This window comes from Haliotis asinina, chromosome 1 (genome assembly GCF_037392515.1).
Source record: "Haliotis asinina isolate JCU_RB_2024 chromosome 1, JCU_Hal_asi_v2, whole genome shotgun sequence".
Taxonomy (NCBI): domain Eukaryota; kingdom Metazoa; phylum Mollusca; class Gastropoda; order Lepetellida; family Haliotidae; genus Haliotis; species Haliotis asinina.
The window spans coordinates 31028112-31051526 of NC_090280.1; the positions used below are offsets into that span (position 1 = coordinate 31028112).

Genomic DNA, 23415 nt, shown 5'->3' on the forward strand with positions numbered 1-23415 from the left:
AAACCCCTGAGGGAAGAGAATGCGGAGCTGTTTTAGACTTGGGCTTTTTCCATGACCCTTTGCAGGAACTCTGCTGAGATGTAACGGACAGGACGGTGTTTACCATGCTAACCATCATAAATATGCATATGAAAAATGCAGCGGAGAGGGTTCGGGTGATCCTGGCAGAGTCAGGCTTGTAAGGCTAGTCATCATCTAAGGGCCCTTGACCCCTCTAGACTCTGCCTAGTCGACCTCACTAAGAACTTTCCGGAGTATATGTCAAAGACTATACTATGATAAGTAAAAAGCACCTATTTTCATTTGTGCCAAATGTTGGTAAATACAAAGTAAGTGCGGGCTTTATTGCATCACCACAATAGTGTATTGATATAACTACGCTATCGACCAAGACGTCAGAATAACATTTGTTGTGGCACTTCACGTATGCATCGATCCCCTGATGTCCCAATTAAGCCAGTTAGTTTTTTCTGTTGAGCTCCTTGGTGCCGTGCACAATGCCATACGGTCGTAAGTGGTAGGTGTAGAACTCCAGCGCGTACATCTGCGGTGGCGGCACGTGGTGGAAGGATATGGTGTAGTCGGAAACGCTGTCTATACCCTGGAACATATCATTTGTGAGATCATTACTTTGAGCCAGTGAATACTTAGATGTCGACTTTCATTCCATGACTATTACTCAAGAATTATCATAATTATAACTGTTTCATTCGTGTTTCAACTAATGATGACATTAGTGTCTTTGTTGTTACAGGTTTGAGGTTTTAAGATCTGGTAAAAATGTTTAAAATATATTTGAACTGGTATGATTTCGGCTGCCTCGGACATGCATAGAATTTACCCATGATCCCATTCTCTTGTGAAAAGTAAATGAACTCCTCTGATGCATGGATTATGACACAAATTAAGACCGACTTTCGTTTTCCAAAACATTAATGAAACATACGTTATGTGATTCTTAAAACCATTTTCGTGAAACAAAGCGTTGTATTCTCCTGTTGACGTTTAATCCAATGGCCATGCTTTTTATAGGAAAATGAATGTATATATACCATTGACGAATGACAGATTTGCTCAGTACAGATGGGTTTTTTTAACTTTTCCACATGTTACACTACATCAGGTTAGAATCCGCAATTTAGCCATCAATGCAGATTGAATCTTCTGACAGCTGTGATTGGATGGTTTTGTGTAATCTGTTTTGCTCTTTTAAGTTTACAGCCATCCAGCAATTATACTGATGATATGTGCCGAAAGTGACCCATATCGTAAAGTAGGTGACGGCCTTAAAGCAGCACTGGATGAGTGCGGCCTAAACTAAACATTTTCACTAGACTGGGTTTAGTCTGTTTAGCTTCCTATGTTCGAAAAGAGCAGACTGAGGTGGTCATTGCTTTTTTCTGGCACGTGTAAAGCTGTGGATTGTCAGCTGAATTTCACAAAATAATACATAGTAACTACAAAAATCACTGAGAAAATGTTAGTGTTTTTTAAAACAATAGTTCATGCTTCACCTCTGTGTCCTTCACCAACATGACACTGTAGTTACCTAAATTGAGTGGTGCAGAACCGGCTTATTTAAAACATCCGGCACAAACGGCTTCTTTTGAGACAGTTCAAAGAAGGACTATAATGCCGATGCTGGCAGGTTGATTCACCCGACGAACTCCTCAAAAGAGTTTACCAAGGTATATTGATTTTGATGACATATATACAGATTCCCTTTAAATATACCATTTCGTTTGCCTTACCTTCTTAGTGCCAGTCGCAACGTACTTGCGATACCATTTTGGGTATATACCCTCAAAATGAGCCTCAGGCTGAAAGCTATGGAATCTGGTCCTCCCGAGGACGTCTGTTGTCTCGACTATCCTCACCCCCAGGTTCTGCATACATCTGCCGAACTCTACATCTTCTGAACCGCCATCACGCTTGCACAGCCTAGGATCGTGACCCTTCTCACCATATCTTCTCAACGCCTCCTTACTCAGCACATACCCTGCTCCGCCCTGGTAGTATCCTTGTTTCATATAAAGCTTGATATTTTGGCCAAAATACGCAGGTTTGGATTTATTTTGGGACGTCAAGAAAAAGCGGAGATTTTCTAAGATAACATATGTATCATCGTCAGCTTTCATGAACCAATCAGCATCATTAAAGTGGTTTTTGTAAATGTAACGGAAAGCCTGCATTGTTTTGGCCGTCAAATGTTCTCGTCCTTCCGACACGTTTAATCCAATAGTAGGGAACTTTCTATTTGTCACTGAGCTCATGAAGAGGACTTTGTTGCAGCGCCTGGCCCACGTGTCACGAACTACACGTGCTTTAACAGCTAGGTTCTTTGGTGACGTCAAAATGCAGCAGAGCACTTTCTCCTTTTGATATAGAACCTTGGATACGTCATCGTTATCTGTTCAAATAGAGAACATAGAAGCTCTTGAGCTACTTTGGCAAATAACTTCGAACAGCGGTAGTGGAAGATATATACTCCCGATAGACAACATAATCGGGATTCACACAGTCTACAGTCTAAAACATCAAACTGACGTCCGCAAAATTAAATGCAAATTACATGCATTTGGGTTTTCCAAGACAATGAAATGTATTGATTTGCTTGGCATTTTGACTACATACCCGAATCACGTTCTTCAATCGATCAAGTTCTGTCATTGATCATATGGTTGCCAAGGGTAATCATCTGATCTTAGGAATGTTATGCATCTATATATGTCAGATAGTTTAGGGTCATTCTACCTTACACTGTTACATGTCACATCATCATTATCTGTATTGTATTTGTGTCAGTTACCATTAAGGTACATAGATATGGTCTGAAATCATTGGCGTATAGTTGGATTCGTGTATCCACAGTTCTATAGTAGCCGGTATATCACCTCTGCATCAGACAGCCGTCATACTACAATTCACAGTTGCGCTGAAGTGATATGGTTATCGTTTGAGTGTGACCCCATGGGGGAAAGCCTAAAAGGATAAAAAATGTCAATATCGAAGTATGCAGTACCCAGTCAGCTGTGAAACATATCGATTAAACATATCGATTAAGTGCCAAATCACATGAGCAAGTCCAGCAATGCTGACCAAAAAACCTCAGTGAATAAGAAGGAAGGTTCTCACAGAAACTTTGTAATAGAATACTAAGAAATCTTTTTCGCAGCACATGAATGTATTCTCACATGAATATTGTGGTGAAGAAGATTATATAACTCAGGATTATCTCTCACCCTCAAAAGATCCTACCCTAGTACGTCAGATTCTCTGGTTACCACACAACAGGGGGACAACCCACTGACTGTAGCCTGGGGTCTCACCCGCTCATTCACAGATATAAACTGGCGGGCAAAAGAAACTATACTAATACACATTTGTCTCGGGGAAAAAGTAACAAGAAGGAATGTCAAAAGTTATGTTATTCGTGGTTCAACAGCTCATTTGTCAAAGGATATTCAGGAAAAATACAGCATGTGTGGTTAACATTAGAAATGTAAAGACGTTGAAATGAAGAAGTTGTGATTTGTAAATTTGCTGTTTGTTAAGAGACTTATACTGATCAGATCAGTTTAGAGGAGTCATTATCAGATACAGTTCAATGTCAGTAACGGGTATGTTTTCCATACGCATTGAGGCATGCTTGCACACGACGTCTAACAGAGTTAATCAGTCGCCGAATAACGTTGTTTCCTATGGCTTGCCACTCCACTACCAATGCATTTACCAAGACTTGACGATTTGCAAGTGTTGGGTTACGTGAACGAATTTGTCTGGTGATCCCACAAGTGTTCAATCGTCGAGGGGTCTGGGGTCGAACTGGCCATGGCAGAACATTCGCGTTATTATGCTGGAAAAAGTCCTGTGCAATCCTGGCAGTATGGGGCCTGACGTTGCTGTAAACGTGGCAGCACAACAGGACGCAAACCTTGATCAATGTAACGCTGGGCTGTTAAGTTTGCATCGAAAACTACCAGCTGTATCGTCAAATCTCTGCAAATGTCACACCACGTCCACCACCGAAAGGAATCTTGAATTCAGCACGACGGTTGACTCGAAAACGACCATCTGCACGGAATAACTGAAAACGGCCTTCATCAGAATTCGTTGCCAATTCCGGTTCTGCCAATGCTACACAGTGCGGGCCCACCTCATCCTGTCACGTCGATGACGAGGGGTCAAGGTCATCCCACGGAATGGTCGATAAGCACGAATACCATAATGTCTCAGTCGTCTGGTAACTGTTCTTCGACTGATCACATGACGCAACGATGTTGCTTCTGATGACGTCACAGTGATGAAGCGATTACGAAGATGCATTAAACGCAGGTACCAGTCAGAAATTTGGTTAGTTTCTTTTGACCGTCAGTTTATAAAAGGTGTTTTCAGTCCCGTCCAGCTCTTCCACGAAACAGTGAATCGGACAAAAGCTGCTTTCAAACGAACCGAAGCTGACTTGAAACGTCAACAGTATAAATGAACGCTTGAACCCCTCTGAACCCTTGTATAGGATCATGATGGGAGTGACTACCTGGACTGTGGGAAGAGCTTCACACCAAACGGTAATCTGCAGAGACATTGGAAGCAGATGCACGCTCCTCTCGATACCGACACCCATCCCGTAGGTAGTGCCCCTCCTCAAGAGAGACACCAACCTCCTTCTCCTTCTCCCCAAGAGACAGAGACACCCTCCTTCCCCTCGCCAAGAGGACTAGCAGCAAGAACAGTTCAGGTTCCTGATTCCCTCCAGTGTTCTCGTGCTCGGACCCAGTGGGTGTGGAAAGTCCGTATTTATCTCTCACATGCTACAACATGATCTGGTCCAACGCCAACATATCCGCATTGTTTGGTGTTATACTCAATGACAACCCTTATATCAGGTCATCAGCGAGCACCTTGTCAAGTGACCTTTGTAAAAGGAATTCCTTACAATATCTTGGGCGAGGACTACTTCGATGGTGGCCAACGGAACGCATTAGTGTTGGATGATTTTCTGGCCGAAGCAAAGCACGATAAGCGTATTTCACGGATGTTTACTCAAACCGCCCATCACTGCATTGATCGTTCTCTTGGTAAACAAATATGTTTCCGAGACGATACAGAATCGAGAGACGTTGCTTTGAACACACATTATGTTAGTCTGTTTCAGATAAACAGCAAATCAAACTCTTTGACCGTAGAATTTTCCCCGAACATATGGACCACTTTATGGCTATGTATGAAAAGGTGTGTATGAAAACGTTGCTGAAACAGCTTATGGGCAACTCGGTCATCTAAAACCTACCACCAAGGATAAGGATCGACTGCAGGTCAATCTCAACGAGGAAAACGAGCCAGCCAAAGTTCAGTCTGAACCTGATCTGCCTAGGGAGAAGATGACTACAACAGAATCTCTGGATAGTCCTCTGACAAGAAGAGAGACTGCCTCAATATCAGCTCATTCAAACTGAAACTGATTCAGACACGAGCAGTGAGACATCATTGAATATGGCCACGGCTTGGGGACATTGCGGGGTGCTGATAGATAACATGCCCGATCTACAGCGACATATCAAACAGTGGTGTCCGGCCAATAGCCTTCAACCCAAGAGAAAGCACGCTAAACTCGAGAGTGATGACGATGACAGTAACTATGACGACCCACCCTCTTCGCAGAAAGGCAGTGGTCTGGCCGTCAAACCTCCTCATAGGAAGCCAACAGTCACTGATACGGAAGCCGAGGAGTGGCAAAATGTAAGTTTACAACGCATCTGGAAGCTGGTGTACGACATGTTTCTGGACAAGATGAAACTGCAGAGAAAACAGTACAAGTGACAGGGACGAACACAAGAATGGATTGAGAGAAGACTTACACTGAGGTAGGAAGATCTACTGCGTAATACGTTCATCTTTACGGTGGACTATACCAAGTACTTTAAAGGGGCACCTCTGTTTCAAAATGTTATACACCCTAGGGGATATAAATCTTTCCACGAAGCACTCCTTTCTCAAAAATAAAAACAAACTCCTCCTGAAAGCCAAGATGAAAGCGATCCTGCTTTGATAGATATGCCTGAAATAAAAAGTGACATTGAATCTGATAGCGTCGCAGAGGATAACGATGGTGATGCGGTATGTGGCTGGCTTGTTGGGGTGGTGATATGGGATGAGAGTGGTCTGTTGGGATGGTGATGCGGTATGTGGCTGGCTTGTTGGGGTGGTGATATGGGATGAGAATGGTCTGTTGGGATGGTGATCCGGTATGTGGCTGGCTTGTTGGGGTGGTGATATGGGATGAGAATGGTATGTTGAGATGGTGATCCGGTATGTGGCTGGCTTGTTGGGGTGGTGATATGGGATGAGAATGGTCTGTTGAGATGGTGAAGCGGTTTGTGGCTGGTCTATTGGGATGGTGATGCGGTATGTGGCTGGTCTGTTGGGGTGGTGATGGGGTATTTGACTGGACTGTTGGGACGGTGATGTGATATGTGGCTGGTCTGTTGGGGTGGTGATGGGGTATTTGGCTGGTCTATTGGGGTGGTGATGGGATATGTGGCTGGACGGGTGGGATGGTGATGGGGTACCATTGTACAAGGGTTTTTTTTTTACTCACTATAGCGGTGTAATCAATAATACTGAGCCGAAGCTGAGTAACATAAAGTTTTAGTCTGGTTATTACGTTTTACGTATTAAAACCCACCAGGCCTGTCACATAACTCGTCACCATCACAGTAGGCCAGTCACATACTCCATCACCATCTAAACAGACCAGACACATTTCACATCACCATCCCGACAGACCAGGCATATATCTTATCACCATCCCAACCGTCCAGCCAAATACCCCATCACCCCATATTTTGAAGATACATATAATACGATCGTAAAATGCACAATGTTCAAAACTTCCAAAACATAGCGCCGATACCTAGTTTTGAACATTTGCCAAATAGTTTGGCGATTTTCTCCACTAGACTACGAAGGATCGCATGAAATATCAGATTGCCAGTATGGTCTACGTGCGTTGCCCGTGCAAGGCAAGGTGTCGGATGCTAGTCGCATCCCATCTGGTTTCAACAGTATCTACAGTAAATCACCAAATTAAAAGTATATGTGTAAAGTACATCTTTGGTCGGTTCAAACGCTGGATTAACAATGACATAAATAGCACACTCTGTCACTCGCTATTTCTAAAACACGGTTACACGAAACACTGACACACTGATGGCTACCGTCCCTAACAATCAAGTCAAGCATTCACCTGAAAACACAATCTAGGGTATAAGGCAAAGAGGTTCACTGCAGTCAGTCAAGTGCATTCATCACCCACACGGGCACGCATGGAGTTCAGTGAAGGACAGCATTCATGGTCCATTACTGTCTGTACATAGATCAGTGAAAGACGAGTTTGACACGTTTGACTGCATATCAGTGTGCATCAGCCTTTCCTTAGTCAGATGAGTTGTAGGTTTCACATTTGCAGGCATCTTGAAACGTATCTTTCCGAGACAAAATCCCTACAATGATCAAGGAAAATATTTTCAGCTCAACAGCGACATTGATGGAAAATGGCTAAATTCCATCCTGTCACACTCTCTGCTGCTGTGTTAGGTTTAGCAACAATTGCATAAAAACGTACTCTGTCACTCGCTATTTCTAAAACACGGGGCACACGAAGACCTGTGTAGAATAGGTCCTCAGCAACCCATGTTTGTCGTAAGAGGAGACTAACGGAATGGGTGGTAAGGCCCGTTGTCTTGGTTGACACGTCATCAGTTCCCAGTTGCGTAGACAGATGCTCAAGCTGTTGATCACTGGATTGACAGATCCAGACTCGATTATTTACAGATAGCCGCCATATAGTTGGTCGTTTGTTGAGTGCAGCGGAAAGGTAAACTCACTCACTCACTCTAAAATACTTTATCCGGTAATTACTCCTAATATTGATCACCGTCATACGAAACATCCATTCAATCGTCCACTCTCTGTTTGCTGCACTATATGCCCAGGGCTTCTTACCCGTTTATAACGCACGTTTAGTGAAACGCAGAAAGATGGCACAGTGGTATCTGTTTGACATATAGGATCCCCTTATCGTTAAATAGAACCAGGCAATCGCGTTGTCACCGTCTTCCTGAATTTCAAACAAACATAACCATACTTAACGTATGTTTTCGCAAGGTTTCATTCCATGATGGCACACCCTCATGTGACTGAAATACTGTTCACAGCAAACCATCTCACTGATTAGGTTGGAATAGTATTATGTTAAATTGGAACTGACCATTATCGAGATGCAGGCCTTCAAATTTGATATTTCCAGACAAGTATTGTCCCAACGACGTCTAATATTCGTCGTGTAAGTTTCAGTATCGGCACCAAAATGTCTTGTATATTATCATGGTTAGTAGTGCACGAGTGTGTCTTCTTAGGAGACATCTTTATCTTCACAACACACTTTCCGCTATGGGTCAGAACACGATGGTATGTGTATTTCAATTTGGTTTTGCAATACACACAAGTAAACAGTCCTTGATAATCTCCACCGTTTGCGTCCACTGGTAGCAGACCCGAACACGTATTACACAGGTAGGACATGCTAAAGTGAAAGGCTCTCGAATGGCGTTGTGGCACGCGTAACACTCCTCTTTGATGAGATGATGAACCCCATATAACTCTTAAGACTCTGAGAACATAAATAATTAACTACCAATATCATTCACATTTTACTGTCGTTTCAATTTCTACAGTTCGCGTGTTCTGTTTATACTACAAGACCACGCGTGTATCTGTCTATTTAAGAGCGGTCTCATTAAAATGCTTTTAGCTACGACTCGATGTTGGACGTCTGTGTAGTTTTTTCACTTGTTACCCGGATGGTCATGAGCAATGATTTGTTTGTTGTACGGTTGGATATATGAGTACTTTATTCCTTTGATGACTGTTAGTAGACTAATAGTATGTTTCTACACAAAATCATTCGTTATTGGACACAAAACCCATCGTCGTTATCAGTTTGCATTAACCGTGAGTTGGTTACGCGTACTGAGTAGAAGTAGTGCGTCCCGTTAAAACTGGTCCGTACCAGTGACGAGTTATGTGACAGGCCTGGTGGATTGTAATACTTAAAACGTAATAATCAGACTAAAACTTTATGTTACTCAGCTTCGGCTCAGTAGTACTGATGACACTGCTATAGTGAGTCAAACAAAACCTTGTACAATGGTATGACACCTGACTCGAATACACTCTGCCGTGGCATAACCTAATTATTATACTGTATTGTCAAATTTGAACTGACCTTTAAGGAGATGTAAGTCGTCAAGTTTCTTATTTCCAGACAGGTATTGTCCCAACGACTTCTGAAATCCTTCATGGAGGCTTTTCGATAGATTCAGCACCTCCCTTGAATGAACATGTTGTGAATGGACAGTGTTCAAAATTGACGAGACGAAATGAAAGTCAGAACGTTCCATTTTAAAGAGCACGAAGCAAGTGGACGCCAACACTGTGAAACCTAACAGAGCAGCAAATAGAGTGACAGGACAGCACTTAGCCATTTTTCATCAGTGTTGCTGGTGGGTTGAAGATATTTTCCTTGATCAGGGCTTTTGCCTGCACCTGTGTAAAATACAACTCCTCTGGCTACGAAGGCGCTGGTACACACTGATATGCAGTCAAACTTGTCAAACATGTCATTTTATTCTAAAGTCTTTCACTGATCTATGTGCAGACAGTAATTGTCGATAAATGTTGTCCTTCACTGAACTGTACCCGAGTGGGTGACTACCCGTCGAAGATGGATGCACTTGACTGACTGCAGTGAACCTCTTTCTCTTATAACCTATATTGTGTTTTCAGAGGAATACTTCACTTGATTGTTAGGGACGGTAGCCGTCAGTGTGTCTGTGTTTCGTGTAATTGTGCAAACACACACAAACACACACTCGCACGCGGACACAAGACCTTATCTAAATGTGAACAACGCAACCTAATATCTTAAGACACTAATTTGGTATAGTTTCTTGATGTTGACTGTCACATGTATATTTTGGCTCTTAGAAGGTGTGCGCGATATGACATACTGAAACCACACTCTTCCTCAAAGGAAGATCCTAAATAGATGTCTACGACGGTCAAATCCATATTGGATCTTTTGCTCAATTCAGAACATTAACGATCATTTGGTAACACTTTGTAAGGAGAAGAACGTACATCGAAATGCCTTTTACATAGGCGTTCTAGAAACGGTGGCGTTAACACAAGACGACATAGCATGTGAGTGAGTGAGTGATAGGGATAGGTGAGTGAATGAGTGACGTATTCACATGTTTCACAGTAAATTATTCACACGCGTTTTAAGCAAAGATAACCGTTCTTGTCGCAGTCAGAGCATCAGCCAACACAATTCAAAATATTGATTACACATCAGTCCCCTTTCCTGATGACTGGCGTCCTATCGTCCTATACAACAATAGCCAATCCAGAAGTTTAAGATCAACTCATTCAACTGGATACATAAAATATGTATAGACATTTTGTGATAATCTAATCACTTGAATATTGCAACACTACGCTCCTTCTAATCCTTGCAAATACGTCGTGCAGCGTGCTCTGTTTTGCAGCGCGCTCTGACAAACGGAGCTCTGGATATCGTGCAAACCTGAAAACGAGTAAGGTTTGGTGATCTGGTACGGACGCACTTCTTCTACCCAGTACGCGTAACCAACTCACGGTTAATGCAAACTGATAACGACGATGGGTTTTATGTTGCGAGTCTTGTGTCCAATACCGAATGATTTTGAGTAGAAACATACTATTAGCCTACTAACAGTCATCAAAGGACTTGCTTAATAACTTAATGAAGGTAGTTATAAACATTTTATGATGTATCCAGACATCATGATACGCCAGAAAGCAATCTGGCTCTCACGGTTCAAAAAACATAAATGGTAAATTGTTTTTGTTTTTTGAATGGGGATTCCTATGTTAAAGTTTTCGGGAAAAAGAGGTCCCCAATTAGTGCGTTCTGCCGCGGCGAGCAAACACCGCCCACAATTACACAGATCGCCGAGTTCGGCAAACACCAGCCCGCGATACTACCTATCGCGAAATACACATACGCCCAACCGTACAATAAACAGATCATTGCTCATGACCATCCGGGTAACAAGTGAAAAGACTACACAGACATCCGACATCGAGACGTAGCTAAAAGTATTTTAATGAGACTGCTCTTAAATAGACAGATACACGCGTGGTCTTGTAGTATGAACAGAACACGCGAACTGTAGAAATTGAAACGACAGTAAAATGTGAATGATATTGGTAGTTAATTATTTATGTTCTCAGAGTCTTAAGAGTTATATGGGGTTCATCATCTCATCAAAGAGGAGTGTTACGCGTGCCACAACGCCATTCGAGAGCCTTTCACTTTAGCATGTCCTACCTGTGTAATACGTGTTCGGGTCTGCTACCAGTGGACGCAAACGGTGAAGATTATCAAGGACTGTTTACTTGTGTGTATTGCAAAACCAAATTGAAATACACATACCATCGTGTTCTGACCCATAGCGGAAAGTGTGTTGTGAAGATAAAGATGTCTCCTAAGAAGACGAGTGCACTACACGAACTAACCATGATAATATACAAGACATTTTGGTGCCGGGACTGAGACTATAGACTGTGGTCATGAAACTACCGCTATCTATCACTGTACATAATGACCAAAGCTCCTGTTCTCGAGTTAATACATATTCACAACTATTCAACAACAACTAACGAAAGGTACAGTAAGAAACCGCATATTTAATTAATTTATTTATTTATGCCATTTGTGCATTTTAAAATTACCGGGCGTTTGGTTTATATGCGCGTCCACCGTTTCAAAAATGTCAAGGACGCACAAGCCGATACCTTCATCAGTGGGACGCTGTAAGGAATAAAGAATCATGTTCAAAAGTCTTATCATGCACAGGTTCCACAAAACCATCATCTGAAGTAATGTCCCACAGACATGGATCATAATACAGGGGCATGGTACTGAGCCATCATCTAAATCGCAAAGCATTGAAAATGGAACACCAGGGGAAAAAATGAGGTAAGACATATTTTATCAATACATGCACGCATCGTGAGAGGTTTTGGTCACGGTATTGAGCGCTAATTGAAATCACGAAGCATTGTGAGGCAACACGTGATTTATCGTTACCCGCTATGGAATGTTCTTGTTATTAAATTTTATATCTCTCAATACACATAAATGATACATAACATCTACAATGCAGTAGCATCCTGTACGCCAGGTTTTCTAAATGAATTGATCATGAGTATTATGATAGAAGCATTTCGACGACGAAGTCGTGTTGGGATGTAGTAAGAGAAACTGCGATATCATCCCGTGGACATACCGGACTCATGGGGAAGCCCGTACATTTTTATATATTCTCGGACAGCGTTCTATTGCCGTAGTCCGTACATCATCGCGCAGGGGAAATGAACTTACCAACGGAAGTGGACGAAATAGACTTCGAGAGAGTGACAGCAATTTTAGAATACTATCTATCGTGCGCCTATGCCTTAGTGGTATGGAAAAGTATTAGAAAGTATGAAAGGAAAACTTTCCGAAAACTTTCACATAGGATTCCCCATTCAAAAAAACCAAAACAAACAAAAACAAACAAACAAAAGCTCCAGCGTGTCACCTATACTACTAACATACCCTACTTGTTGAGACGCACCTGTCATAGATATATCTACAGATTAAATCCACAATGATAAAGGTATGTACGCTTTATGACGGGAATTTTTTTGAACGCGAGTTCGGACAGTAAAATCCCTTTGGACGGTAATCAGAAATACACGCAGGTGAATAATTTTGTTGAAATTCACCACTATCAAATATATCAACTCTTTCCAGATAACGATAGTATGCTGCTGTGTAAAGTTCGACATGCGGGTTTCAGTTTGCGTGCATTTGTGTTCTGTTATTTAAATAAGGACATTCCAATTTTCATTTCGTCTCATCTGTTCTGAACACTGTAATTTCACAAGCTGTGTACGTAGAGATATGCTGAATCAGTCGAAGAACTTACTCGACGAATGTTAGACGTCGTTGGGACAATACTTGTCAGGAAATATCAAACTTGAAGGCCTGCATCTCGATAATGGTCAGTTCCAATTTAACATAGTATTATTCCAACCTAATCAGTGAGATGGTTTGCTGTGAACAGTATTTCAGTCACATGAGGATGTGTCATCATGGAATGAAACCTTGTGAAAACATACGTTAAGTATGGTTATGTTTGTTTGAAATTCAGGAAGACGGTGACAACGCGATTGCCTGGTTCTATTTAACGATAAGGGGATCCTATATGTCAAACAGATACCACTGTGCCATCTTTCTGCGTTTCACTAAACGTGCGTTATAAACGGGTAAGAAGCCCTGGGCATATAGTGCAGCAAACAGAGAATGGACGATTGAATGGATGTTTCGTAAGACGGTGATCAATATTAGGAGTAATTACCGGATAAAGTATTTTTAGAGTGAGTGAGTTTACCTTTCCGCTGCACTCAACAAACGACCAACTATATGGCGGCTATCTGTAAATAATCGAGTCTGGATCTGTCAATCCAGTGATCAACAGCGTGAGCATCGGTCTACGCCACCGGGAACTGATGACGTGTCAACCAATACCATTCCGTTAGTCTCCTCTTACGACAAACATGGGTTGCTGAGGACCTATTCTACACAGGTCTTCGTGTGCCCCGTGTTTTAGAAATAGCGAGTGACAGAGTACGTTTTTATGCAATTGTTGCTAAACCTAACACAGCAGCAGAGAGTGTGACAGGATGGAATTTAGCCATTTTCCATCAATGTCGCTGTTGGGTTGAAAATATTTTCCTTGATCATTGTAGGGGTTTTGTCTCGGAAAGATACGTTTCAAAATGCCCACACGTGTGAAACCTACAACTCATCTGACTGTGGAAAGGCTGGTGCACACTGATATGCAGTCAAACGTGTCAAACTCGTCTTTCACTGATCTATGTACAGATAGTAATGGACCATGAATGCTGTCCTTCACTGAACTCCATGCGTGCCCGTGTGGGTGATGAATGCTCTTGACTGACTGCAGTGAACCTTTTTGCCATATACCCTATATTGTGTTTTCAGGTGAATGCTTGACTTGATTGTTAGGGACGGTAGCCATCAGTGTGTCAGTGTTTCGTGTAACCGTGTTTTAGAAATAGCGAGTGACAGAGTATGATTTTTATGTCATTTTATGTCACATATACTTTTAATTTGGTGATTTACTGTAGATACTGTTGAAACCAGATGGGATGCGACTAGCATCCGACACCTTGCCTTGCACGGGCAAAGCACGTAGACCATACTGGCAATCTGATATTTCATGCGATCCTTCGTAGTCTAGTGGAGAAAATCGCCAAACTATTTGGCAAATGTTCAAAATTAGGTATCGGCGCTATGTTTTGGAAGTTTTGAACATTGTGCATTTTACGATCGTATTATATCTATCTTCAAAATAAGAATATTTCAGAGTCATGGGCTGTTCCATAGAAAAACTACGGGATGAGAGCAATTCTGTAGAAGGTCCACGGGATTTAATTGAGAATGCCTGCGAAACTCGGTAAAAAGGAGACAGTTTATTTACGAAATATCGGCCTTGGGGCCTTTAATACAGTTATACAGTTATTAAATCGATGTGCAGTGATCATCTGGACCCACATCTTGTTTGGAATACATTACACAGAAATAGAGCAGTAAAATATATTACCAGATGGTTCAATGGTTCAATGGTTCAATGGTTCAACGAGCGTTGCCTTCGCGGTTCTTCCAGTGCAATGGTATGACTGAATGAACAGGTTCTGACAAAGTACACAGAAACCAGGATTTCCTTAATTTAGGGAAATTGAATTGCAGTAACGTTATAAAGTAAAGTTGTAATGTTTGGGGCGAGCCTAGCACGTAACTTCAAACTTTCTTTTACCTATGAGCACCAAATAATTGAAATGTGCGATGGTTGCACATGCTTTGGAATCCTTTTCCATAGAAATGAACTGATGGTAACTGCTATTAAAGAACTCGCTTATAGTGCAACCAAAGCCATGTTCTCCCTCTTGGAAAGAGTCCGGACTTTAAATGTGCCGATAGATTCACTCTTGAAAGCATTTGACATATTAATTTTGCATATTCTCACCTATGGGTGTGAAGTTTGGCTACAAATTGTATACAATATACTCCTAAAATTTCTGAAATATGCTACTGGACTCCGTTCGTCTATACCAAGCTTCATAGTTTATGGATAAGTAGACAGATTGAAATATATATCTTTGTAATAATGATTAGACACTGACATCAGATTGTAACCGTTAGCACCTGACTAGAATGAAATCATTTTTTCTCATCCAACAAACTGTCTACTCTTACGAAATTATAAAAGTTTATATCCACCCGCATCTGCTAATCGCTGGTATAAAATCTGTCCTTGTGTACACAATACATCCGTTGTCTGTAAATCTCGTTCTCTCACCTTACGCTTCTTATTCATTTAATTCACCTGACGAAGGGAGAAGGAACGTTGTGACATACATATGCAATAAACAAGAAGTTGTCATCCATGTTGTCTTCTACTTCAGTACCAATTTCTAAATGCCCCTCAAGAATTGTTATGAAGTTAGAGTGAGTGAGTGAGTTTAGTTTGACGCCGCTTTTTAGCAATATTCCAGCAATATCACGGCGGGGGACACCAGAAAATGGTCCTCACACATTGTACCCATGTGGGGAATCGAACCCGGGTCTTACTTACTTACACTACGACAATGAAGAAATAACTCCCCATCAAGGTGAAAAATAGCAATAAACGTTAACACTGATACGTTACTCACTTTTGTCACAATGCTTGCGCGTGTATTAAATGAACCGTATTTTCTATATTAAACACAAGACAATATGTCTTGCAAGATGTTCCCTGAATTTCTTTGTTTGGACTTCAAGTAGAATCTAAGGATAGGAGTTTCGTCCCCACCATAGTACAATAGAATATAATGTTGTGTCTCTCTTGTTACTCAGCATCAGTGTGGGATTTAGTTTCTGCTGTTACGAGTTTTGCTTGGTTGCACACCAGAGGTACTACGACACACCTGTAGTCACGTGCCGAATTTATCGTGGGTACACAGTTATCACGTTCGTTGGTATCAACATTGGTGGTGTGGCTCATGTCCAGTCGACCACGTTGTCGTTTTGAGCCTGTATTCATGAAACCATTAGGTGAAATGGAGGAGAACACGTGTCTTACTTTGTCAATATTCTTGATGATGATGAACTGACATCTTCGTCTCAAGTTATTGCCGGTGATCAGTTGAAAATCGGCAACTACGACCTTTCATCAGATGGCGACGATGTTGTCGCTTCTACCAACCATGAAGATGACAACATGATTCTGAAGACTCAACGTCTCAACGTGAAGACTCAAGCTCGAAAGACGTCCAGGTAAATAGTATATGAAGTCAAATATGTTAATAATAAATGGACAACAATTAACCGGAACATTTGTCCCTACTGCAATAGGCGTAGGGACCGTTCATACATTTATGGCTAGTGGGGTGGTGGGTTTCCTACAGAGTCATGTACATTATGTAAGCGACCATCCTGCAGGATATGTTCAATGACTGATCCCCCGCCCCCTCCCCACCCAGCAAACCACCACCACCTCCCACCACCAAAGTAATCCAGTTATTTTCAGCGTAGCGAAAAATTCGTTCTAGTATTTTCGACAGTATTTATTGGATTTGTAACGGAAAGATACAAAATAAAGTTGAAATTATTTCTTTCAATATTTCTGCTAATATGTAGTTGATAACATATATTTTCTAACTGTATTTTCGTTCTTCTCTAGACAACGGGGTGGATGAGCAGGTGATCGCACAAACCACTTGGCACAGGAGCAATGGAATCAGGGAGTATAAAAGTGTTGAACAACAGGATGAGATGGTGAGCAACATTCTGAGCAGTGGAAGTAAACGGGTCATCAAGGCTCTGCGAGGGCGACGTCCACGACGACCACATGTGACACTGGGTAGTTGGAATTACGGCCAGTGACAAGGTTGCATAATTGTAATTTCCGAAATAAAGGTTAATTTGAACTTTTGCATGTCCGTGTCTCTTTATGAAGCACACGAACAGAATAAAGTAGTGCGAAAATAGTAAATAACCAATATTTTGGTTGGTTATACTACACCAGAGAACAAAGCAGTCGTAGTGTAAAACATGTTATTTCCTGTTTGTCTTTTTTTCATAACGTTTCTAAACACTATAAGATAGACTTTGTTTGTTGTGCAACCGCTCCAGACGCCTTTGTCCAAATAAATCTTGATGGATTCACGTTACCAAGATGTTTAAAGGAAGTTACAACCTCCTAAAAGCAGATTACTGAAGAACCATGTCTCCAGTTTCTCCAGAGTTCCACCATTTCGAATTGCGATGATATTTGACTCTCTTTAGTTCAGCGTTAGTCCCCATTTTAAACAGAAGCCTTAGTAGTGGTTGAAGACCAATAACACCTGTGGCAAAAGGAATCATGTGGCAAACATTAATACCAGTAGATATTCTATATCCTGAGTAACGAACTCTCCACTCTTAAAAGACATATACAGTCCAGTGATAAATTCATTCATAGAAAGCATGAAAAGTACTGAGGATACCCCTTGTCTTACTCCACGCTTGAATTACCAACGTTAACATAGCCTTTCAATGAGTTGTACATACTTATAAGTAACGAAAGAACCGTTTCCATGACATCCACGTTCTACTAGTACATATGCTAGTTTATTCCTGTCCACAGACAAATGCTTGTAAAAGTCGATGAATCCGCAGTAGAAACGACCATTTGTTTCACCCAAACATTTGGATCAGCATAAGGTATATGAATGATCGGTATTGGTGACGGAATCCTTGACTTTCTGATGTTAATTCGTTAAATTCAATCCATTTTCCAAGTTGTGACTCGATTAATGTTGTACAGACTTTCCCCATTACATAACAGAAACACTGTACAATTACAATCCAAGACAATCTTTTAGGGCTGCTGATGAGGTATGTGGCTGCCCTGTCGAAATAATAATGGGGTTATAAGTCTGGCCTTTTGGGGTGGTGATGGGGTATGTGAGTAGTCTGTTGATATGGTGATGAGGTATGAGACTGGCCTGCTGGGATGGTGATGGGGTATGTGGCTGGGCTATTGGGGATGGTGATGGGATATGTGAATGGTCTGCTGGGATGGTGATGGGGTATGTATAGGGTATGTAGCTGTCATGTCTGAATGATGTTAGGGTATGTACATGGCTTGTTTTGATTGTGAAAGTGGGTAGGTGTGCCTTCTTGGGTTGTTGGTAGGGTATGTAGCTGTCATGTGTGGATGATGTTAGGGTATGTATATATGGCTCGTTATGGTTGTGAAAGTGGGTAAGTGTGCCTTCTTGGGTTGTTGGTAGGGTATGTAGCTGTCATGTGTGGATGCTGTTAGGGTATGTACATGGCTTGTTTTGATTGTGAAAGTGGGTAAGTGTGCCTTCTTGGGTTGTTGGTAGGGTATGTAGCTGTCATGTCTGAATGATGTTAGGGTATGTACATGGCTTGTTTTGATTGTGAAAGTGGGTAAGTGTGCCTTCTTGGGTTGTTGGTAGGGTATGTAGCTGTCATGTGTGGATGATGTTAGGGTATGTACATGGCTTGTTTTGATTGTGAAAGTGGGTAAGTGTGCCTTCTTGGGTTGTTGGTAGGGTATGTAGCTGTCATGTCTGAATGATGTTAGGATATGTACATGGCTTGTTTTGATTGTGAAAGTAAGTAAGTGTGCCTTCTTGGGTTGTTGGTAGGGTATGTAGCTGTTCTGTCATGGTGGTAATGGTGAATGTTACTGGTCAGTAGGACTGATGGCGGGAATATGGCTGGCTGTACATTGCGTGATTATTTTATCCTTATTATCATGTATGAATTAATGGTTAATGTGTATTACACTTATTTCTTTCAGTAACCACGTTTACTGCGATCTATCGTGAACACGTTATGCTGTTCCTGCCGTGTTCAAGTGCACAGAGGAATGTGGGCTAGATAGTGAAGAGCAGATCAAGACCCATTGACAAGAACGATTTACAAAGAATTTGTGCCGAACCAAAAGTAGTGTTGAAGATTCATTCACATTTTATGGGTAGATATGGTCAGGAGATGGACACAAGAGTGAGTGAGTTAACATCGGCTCAGCAACAGAGGGTAGATGAACAATATTAACAAACCTACCCGAAATACATACTTCTGAGCAACATTCAGCAAAGGTAGACATATTACCAGGCTGTAAAGATTTTCCGATTTAGGTAAATGTCAAGGTAGTATCGGTAGAGTAGGACACGCCTGGCGCCTTCCAGAAAAGCTGATGTCATCACTGATTTTCGGTCTCTCAGTAATAAAATTCCCATAGATATACTTGCATTGCAAAATCACAGCTGGTGCGTGCTGCAGTTTGTGTACACAGTGATAAGAAAGTCATTACTTATACATTATGGGAGTTATAAAACACACTCTATAAACTTGACATGAAAATACCACGAAAATACCACGAGTACATTCGTCATATTCATTCTCTGTCAAAAGCAGATGCCTATGAGATGATTCCCATCATATCATGAGTGAGTGAGGTAAACTCTAAGGCCACCTCGGCAGTAGTTCCGCCATATGGTGATGAGAAAGATTTTGCACAATAAATACAATTTGTTAAACAATATAACAACAATATAGGCTTCATGACATAACAGTCATCAAAGGACTGTAAAACTGACTGGAGTATCACTGATGGTGTTTTAACGTATCATTTAAAGATCACATGCAACCCAAAACATCAAACATAATTAAAACACAATTATCACTTATTCATGACATATAATATACATTGCTGCTTTTAAAAAAACCAAATAAACAAAATTATAAGTGTAAAAACTACTGGAAACTGTCATTCGTCCAAGTACAAAGCAGGACTTGAAACTGACAAGAGTTTGCATCAGTTTCCGTCAGATACAGTCATCCGAGAAAAATGGAGGTAGTAAGTTTGCAACCCCCACACATAAAAAAAACATGCCATGTGTACAAGTATCACACCTGCCTACTTACATAATGTGACAGAGACAGGACTTGGGGGGCACGAGTCATAAATCAATATATTTTGTTTATGGCGTATAGTCTGAGAGGTGTTAAGTTCAAATTGCATGTGGTCAATGATTGAAGCTGTGTATTGCATATTGTCCTTAGCAGACAGTGAATCGTCTGAACTCTGATTTCGCAGGCTTTTTTTTCATGGATTTTTTTTCAACTTTAGGTTCAATTGGCTTTTTGGACGATCTGTTTCGGAAAGTGCATACCGAAAGGTATCAGAATCAGCAAAGTTGCGTTTTACGTTGCATGTGACCTTTAACTATAAAACATCTCATGATGTGTAACGATATGATATAAAAACAGATCACCTGTATGCTGATGTAGATCACCATGCTGGATTCCTTTTTAACGTGCATGGACCCTACTCTCATTTACATCATCCCTTCAGCCGTTGGTGACTGTTGTTAAAAGTAGACATGATTTAAAATGCTGCATTTAAAATATTCGGCAAGTCTAATTTATTTGAATGTTTTGGAACTTAAATACCGCAACAGAGCAATAGGTTAACAGTACTTCAACCCCCTTTCAGGATACATCCACTAACAATTTCAGCTGTTCAATTAAGCTACGCATTTTCACATATTTAACTTTTTACAAACCATGGATAAAAAGTTACGTAGCAATTCTATTTTTCAAACATGTATTAATTAAATAATGAGTAAAGTTCACTGTGCCGATTTATATAGCGCCAAACTCCACACCAGGCATGCTCATAACGCCAGCAATGAATAATGCACAGCAAGATATTATCATACTATTTATAGAAATATGACGATCCAGTTTTCACTTGCCAGGAGGTAGACATTGTAGATTCTCCACTACGATCGCTTCCAAGAAGTTCCAATACCTTCTGCAACTGGAGAACATTTTAAATGAAGTGCATGGTTACTGTTAGTCATCCAAACAGCTCTGGCTCATCGCTGTAACTTGCCGACATGACCCATCGACCCTTAGGGAAAATGATCCTTCTAATTCTGTTCCTCGCAATCCACTACTCAAGTGGACAAATGGCAGGACTGGACGTTGTCTACGGGATTGGAATCAAACTATGCAAACAAATATGTATTGAAAGAGGAGGCTGTTTGGTTATTGCATACAACACTGACAAGCTTGCTTGTTATCTTCCAGGCAAGACTTGGATGGACTGTGCCGAGCCGGAGGGATATATTCCTTACTCAAAGCAAGGACACAAAGTAAGATATTTTATGTTATATGAAACTATTAATGTTCAGCATTTATGTATTAAAAAGCAAAACGGTTAAAACAAAGCTTACATCATAACGAAAGCACGTCATAAGATACACGAAATTACGTGAGAAAAGTGATGTCGAATTATAAAGACATCTTTCACAATGATTAATTAAATTAGTATTTGAAACTGAATATTTGCAAAAAGAACCATGACATTTCAAGCTGTTTTCAAATGTCAGTGTGTACGACCAGTTAATTAAACAGGTGCAGTTACTGTGAGTTTATTTCTTTTGCTACCTTTCATGAACGTCACACCAATCATACGACTGACAAGAACACTATCGTTACGAGGGATTGGAATTTGAGGATTTACATGTTTGTTCTAGCACTTAGCAGGTGCGTGCTACTAAAGGAATTGTAACTGACCACACAGTGAAGTATGAGTGAGTGAGTGAGTGAGTCAAAACATTCATCATCATATAGGTAATATTCCAACTTTATCGTGACGATAACAATTGATTGTTATATCATAGATAAAACGGTAAAGCTACTAGCATATCGGAGGTATTAACATAAAACTAGCAAGTTATCACAGAACGATATCATAAGAGAGAACAACACAATACAAAATGTACTATAGGCCATACGTTGCCAACAACTAAAGGTAGATCGCCTTACTAGAGACCATAGACACTTACAGTACTTTTGCAACCTGAATGGACCTTAGTTGGATTTACGACATTACTTCAGCCGTTGACAATTTAGAGACATTTAGCCATTATTCAAAACGAACATATACACTACGAAATGTCAGATTAATATACTTTGAACGTGAAAAAGACACCTTGTTACAGCGAGATGTTGCTGGTATGTTTGTTGCAGTTTCCAGCAGGTGCGTGCGCCCTCATGGCCTGTACATTGAACACCCGGTGTGTGGAGATACGTCGAGGTACCGCTGTCTGTGTGGAGGGTAAGATTTCTTTTGTGACGCTGTAAATGCTGACATAGTGGATAACCTCGCCCAGACCAACCCGCCATTTTGGTGTTGGAGGGTAAAAAGATTCCTCAGTTCAATTTGTATTTGCTGGGTGAAGACATATTTCAGATTTTTTTCAGTCTTAATTTCTGTGTGAGATGCGGACGTAGATTGAGTGACTGCAGGAGACGTTTGGAGGACTGAAGCTACAAGAGTTGATGTTGTCATGGCAAGTTTCCTGACGGGAAATGGAGCATGATGCAACAGAGCGATTGACTGTAGCAATGGTGACGTCTGACGGAGTTGACGTTTGATTTATTAACAGCTATGTTGCGTTGTATGGAACATGTTTTTCATATTTTAGTTTCATAATTTTAGATTCTCGTTGAAACAGGCGGCTTATTGATGAAGCAGTTAGCACACACTATTTTGTTGACAGAACAACCATGGTGATAACCACAACGATATACACAGTGTTACTTCACGATTTGTCCGAAATGCTGATATTTGTAACATCCAAATGGATTACATATATACACATCCACTGAGATGTTAAAATAACCTGGTTTAATTGACTAGGGGAGAGACGAACGGTCGTGAGGCAATAAATATGTTTGTTTTTGTTACAATTCCCTAACAGTTGGCAATCCCTGATCGTAAGGTTCTGCTGCAATGTCCTCCTCTGACATATCAGATAGATAATGAGCTCTGTCTCGGATCTCGGATACCATGACAGGAGTTTAGTGTTATGTACAAAGACACAACAAACAACAATTGCAGTATTGGCAAAAGGCTCTTTAACTGACAACAGTTTCAGAGATTCCTGTCTCCGTGCACAGTCCACAAGAAGCTATCCCATACGGAGACGAGTAATAGTTCTTATTTCTCCACAAGTACCCTTAAAATGGCAAAAAGGCTTTAGTTTAATTGGCAGAAACTCTGTGCAATAGCCAGAAATCAAGCCCATGAGTCACTGTTTCATGAATCAGTTTCATTTGGACGATCTGGTGTGTTTTTCTTATTTATAGTTGAATCAGCTTGC

General features: G+C 41.0%; 1 protein-coding gene across 1 annotated transcript; it reads right to left on the bottom strand.

The window, feature by feature from the left end:
• Positions 1 to 460: 460 nt before the first annotated feature.
• LOC137271795 (glycoprotein-N-acetylgalactosamine 3-beta-galactosyltransferase 1-like) lies at positions 461 to 10131 on the bottom strand. The gene is made up of 4 exons (XM_067804198.1): positions 10071 to 10131; positions 9287 to 9502; positions 1752 to 2410; positions 461 to 601 (listed from the first exon to the last, which is right to left on the bottom strand). The coding sequence occupies exons 1-4, from the start codon at positions 10129 to 10131 to the stop codon at positions 461 to 463; spliced, it is 1077 nt and encodes a 358-aa protein (XP_067660299.1).
• Between the last annotated feature and the right edge of the window lie 13284 nt (positions 10132 to 23415).

Excerpts from the sequence above, each read along its gene's own strand:
- LOC137271795 (XM_067804198.1), bottom strand. The coding sequence starts at position 10,131 with ATGGATTTGACCGTCGTAGACATCTATTTAGGATCTTCCTTTGAGGAA. Across the intron at positions 2,411-9,286 it reads CGACTTACATCTCCTTAAAG|ATAACGATGACGTATCCAAG; the intron begins GTCAGTTCAAAT and ends CTATTTGAACAG. Across the intron at positions 602-1,751 it reads TTGCGACTGGCACTAAGAAG|GGTATAGACAGCGTTTCCGA; the intron begins GTAAGGCAAACG and ends GATATGTTCCAG.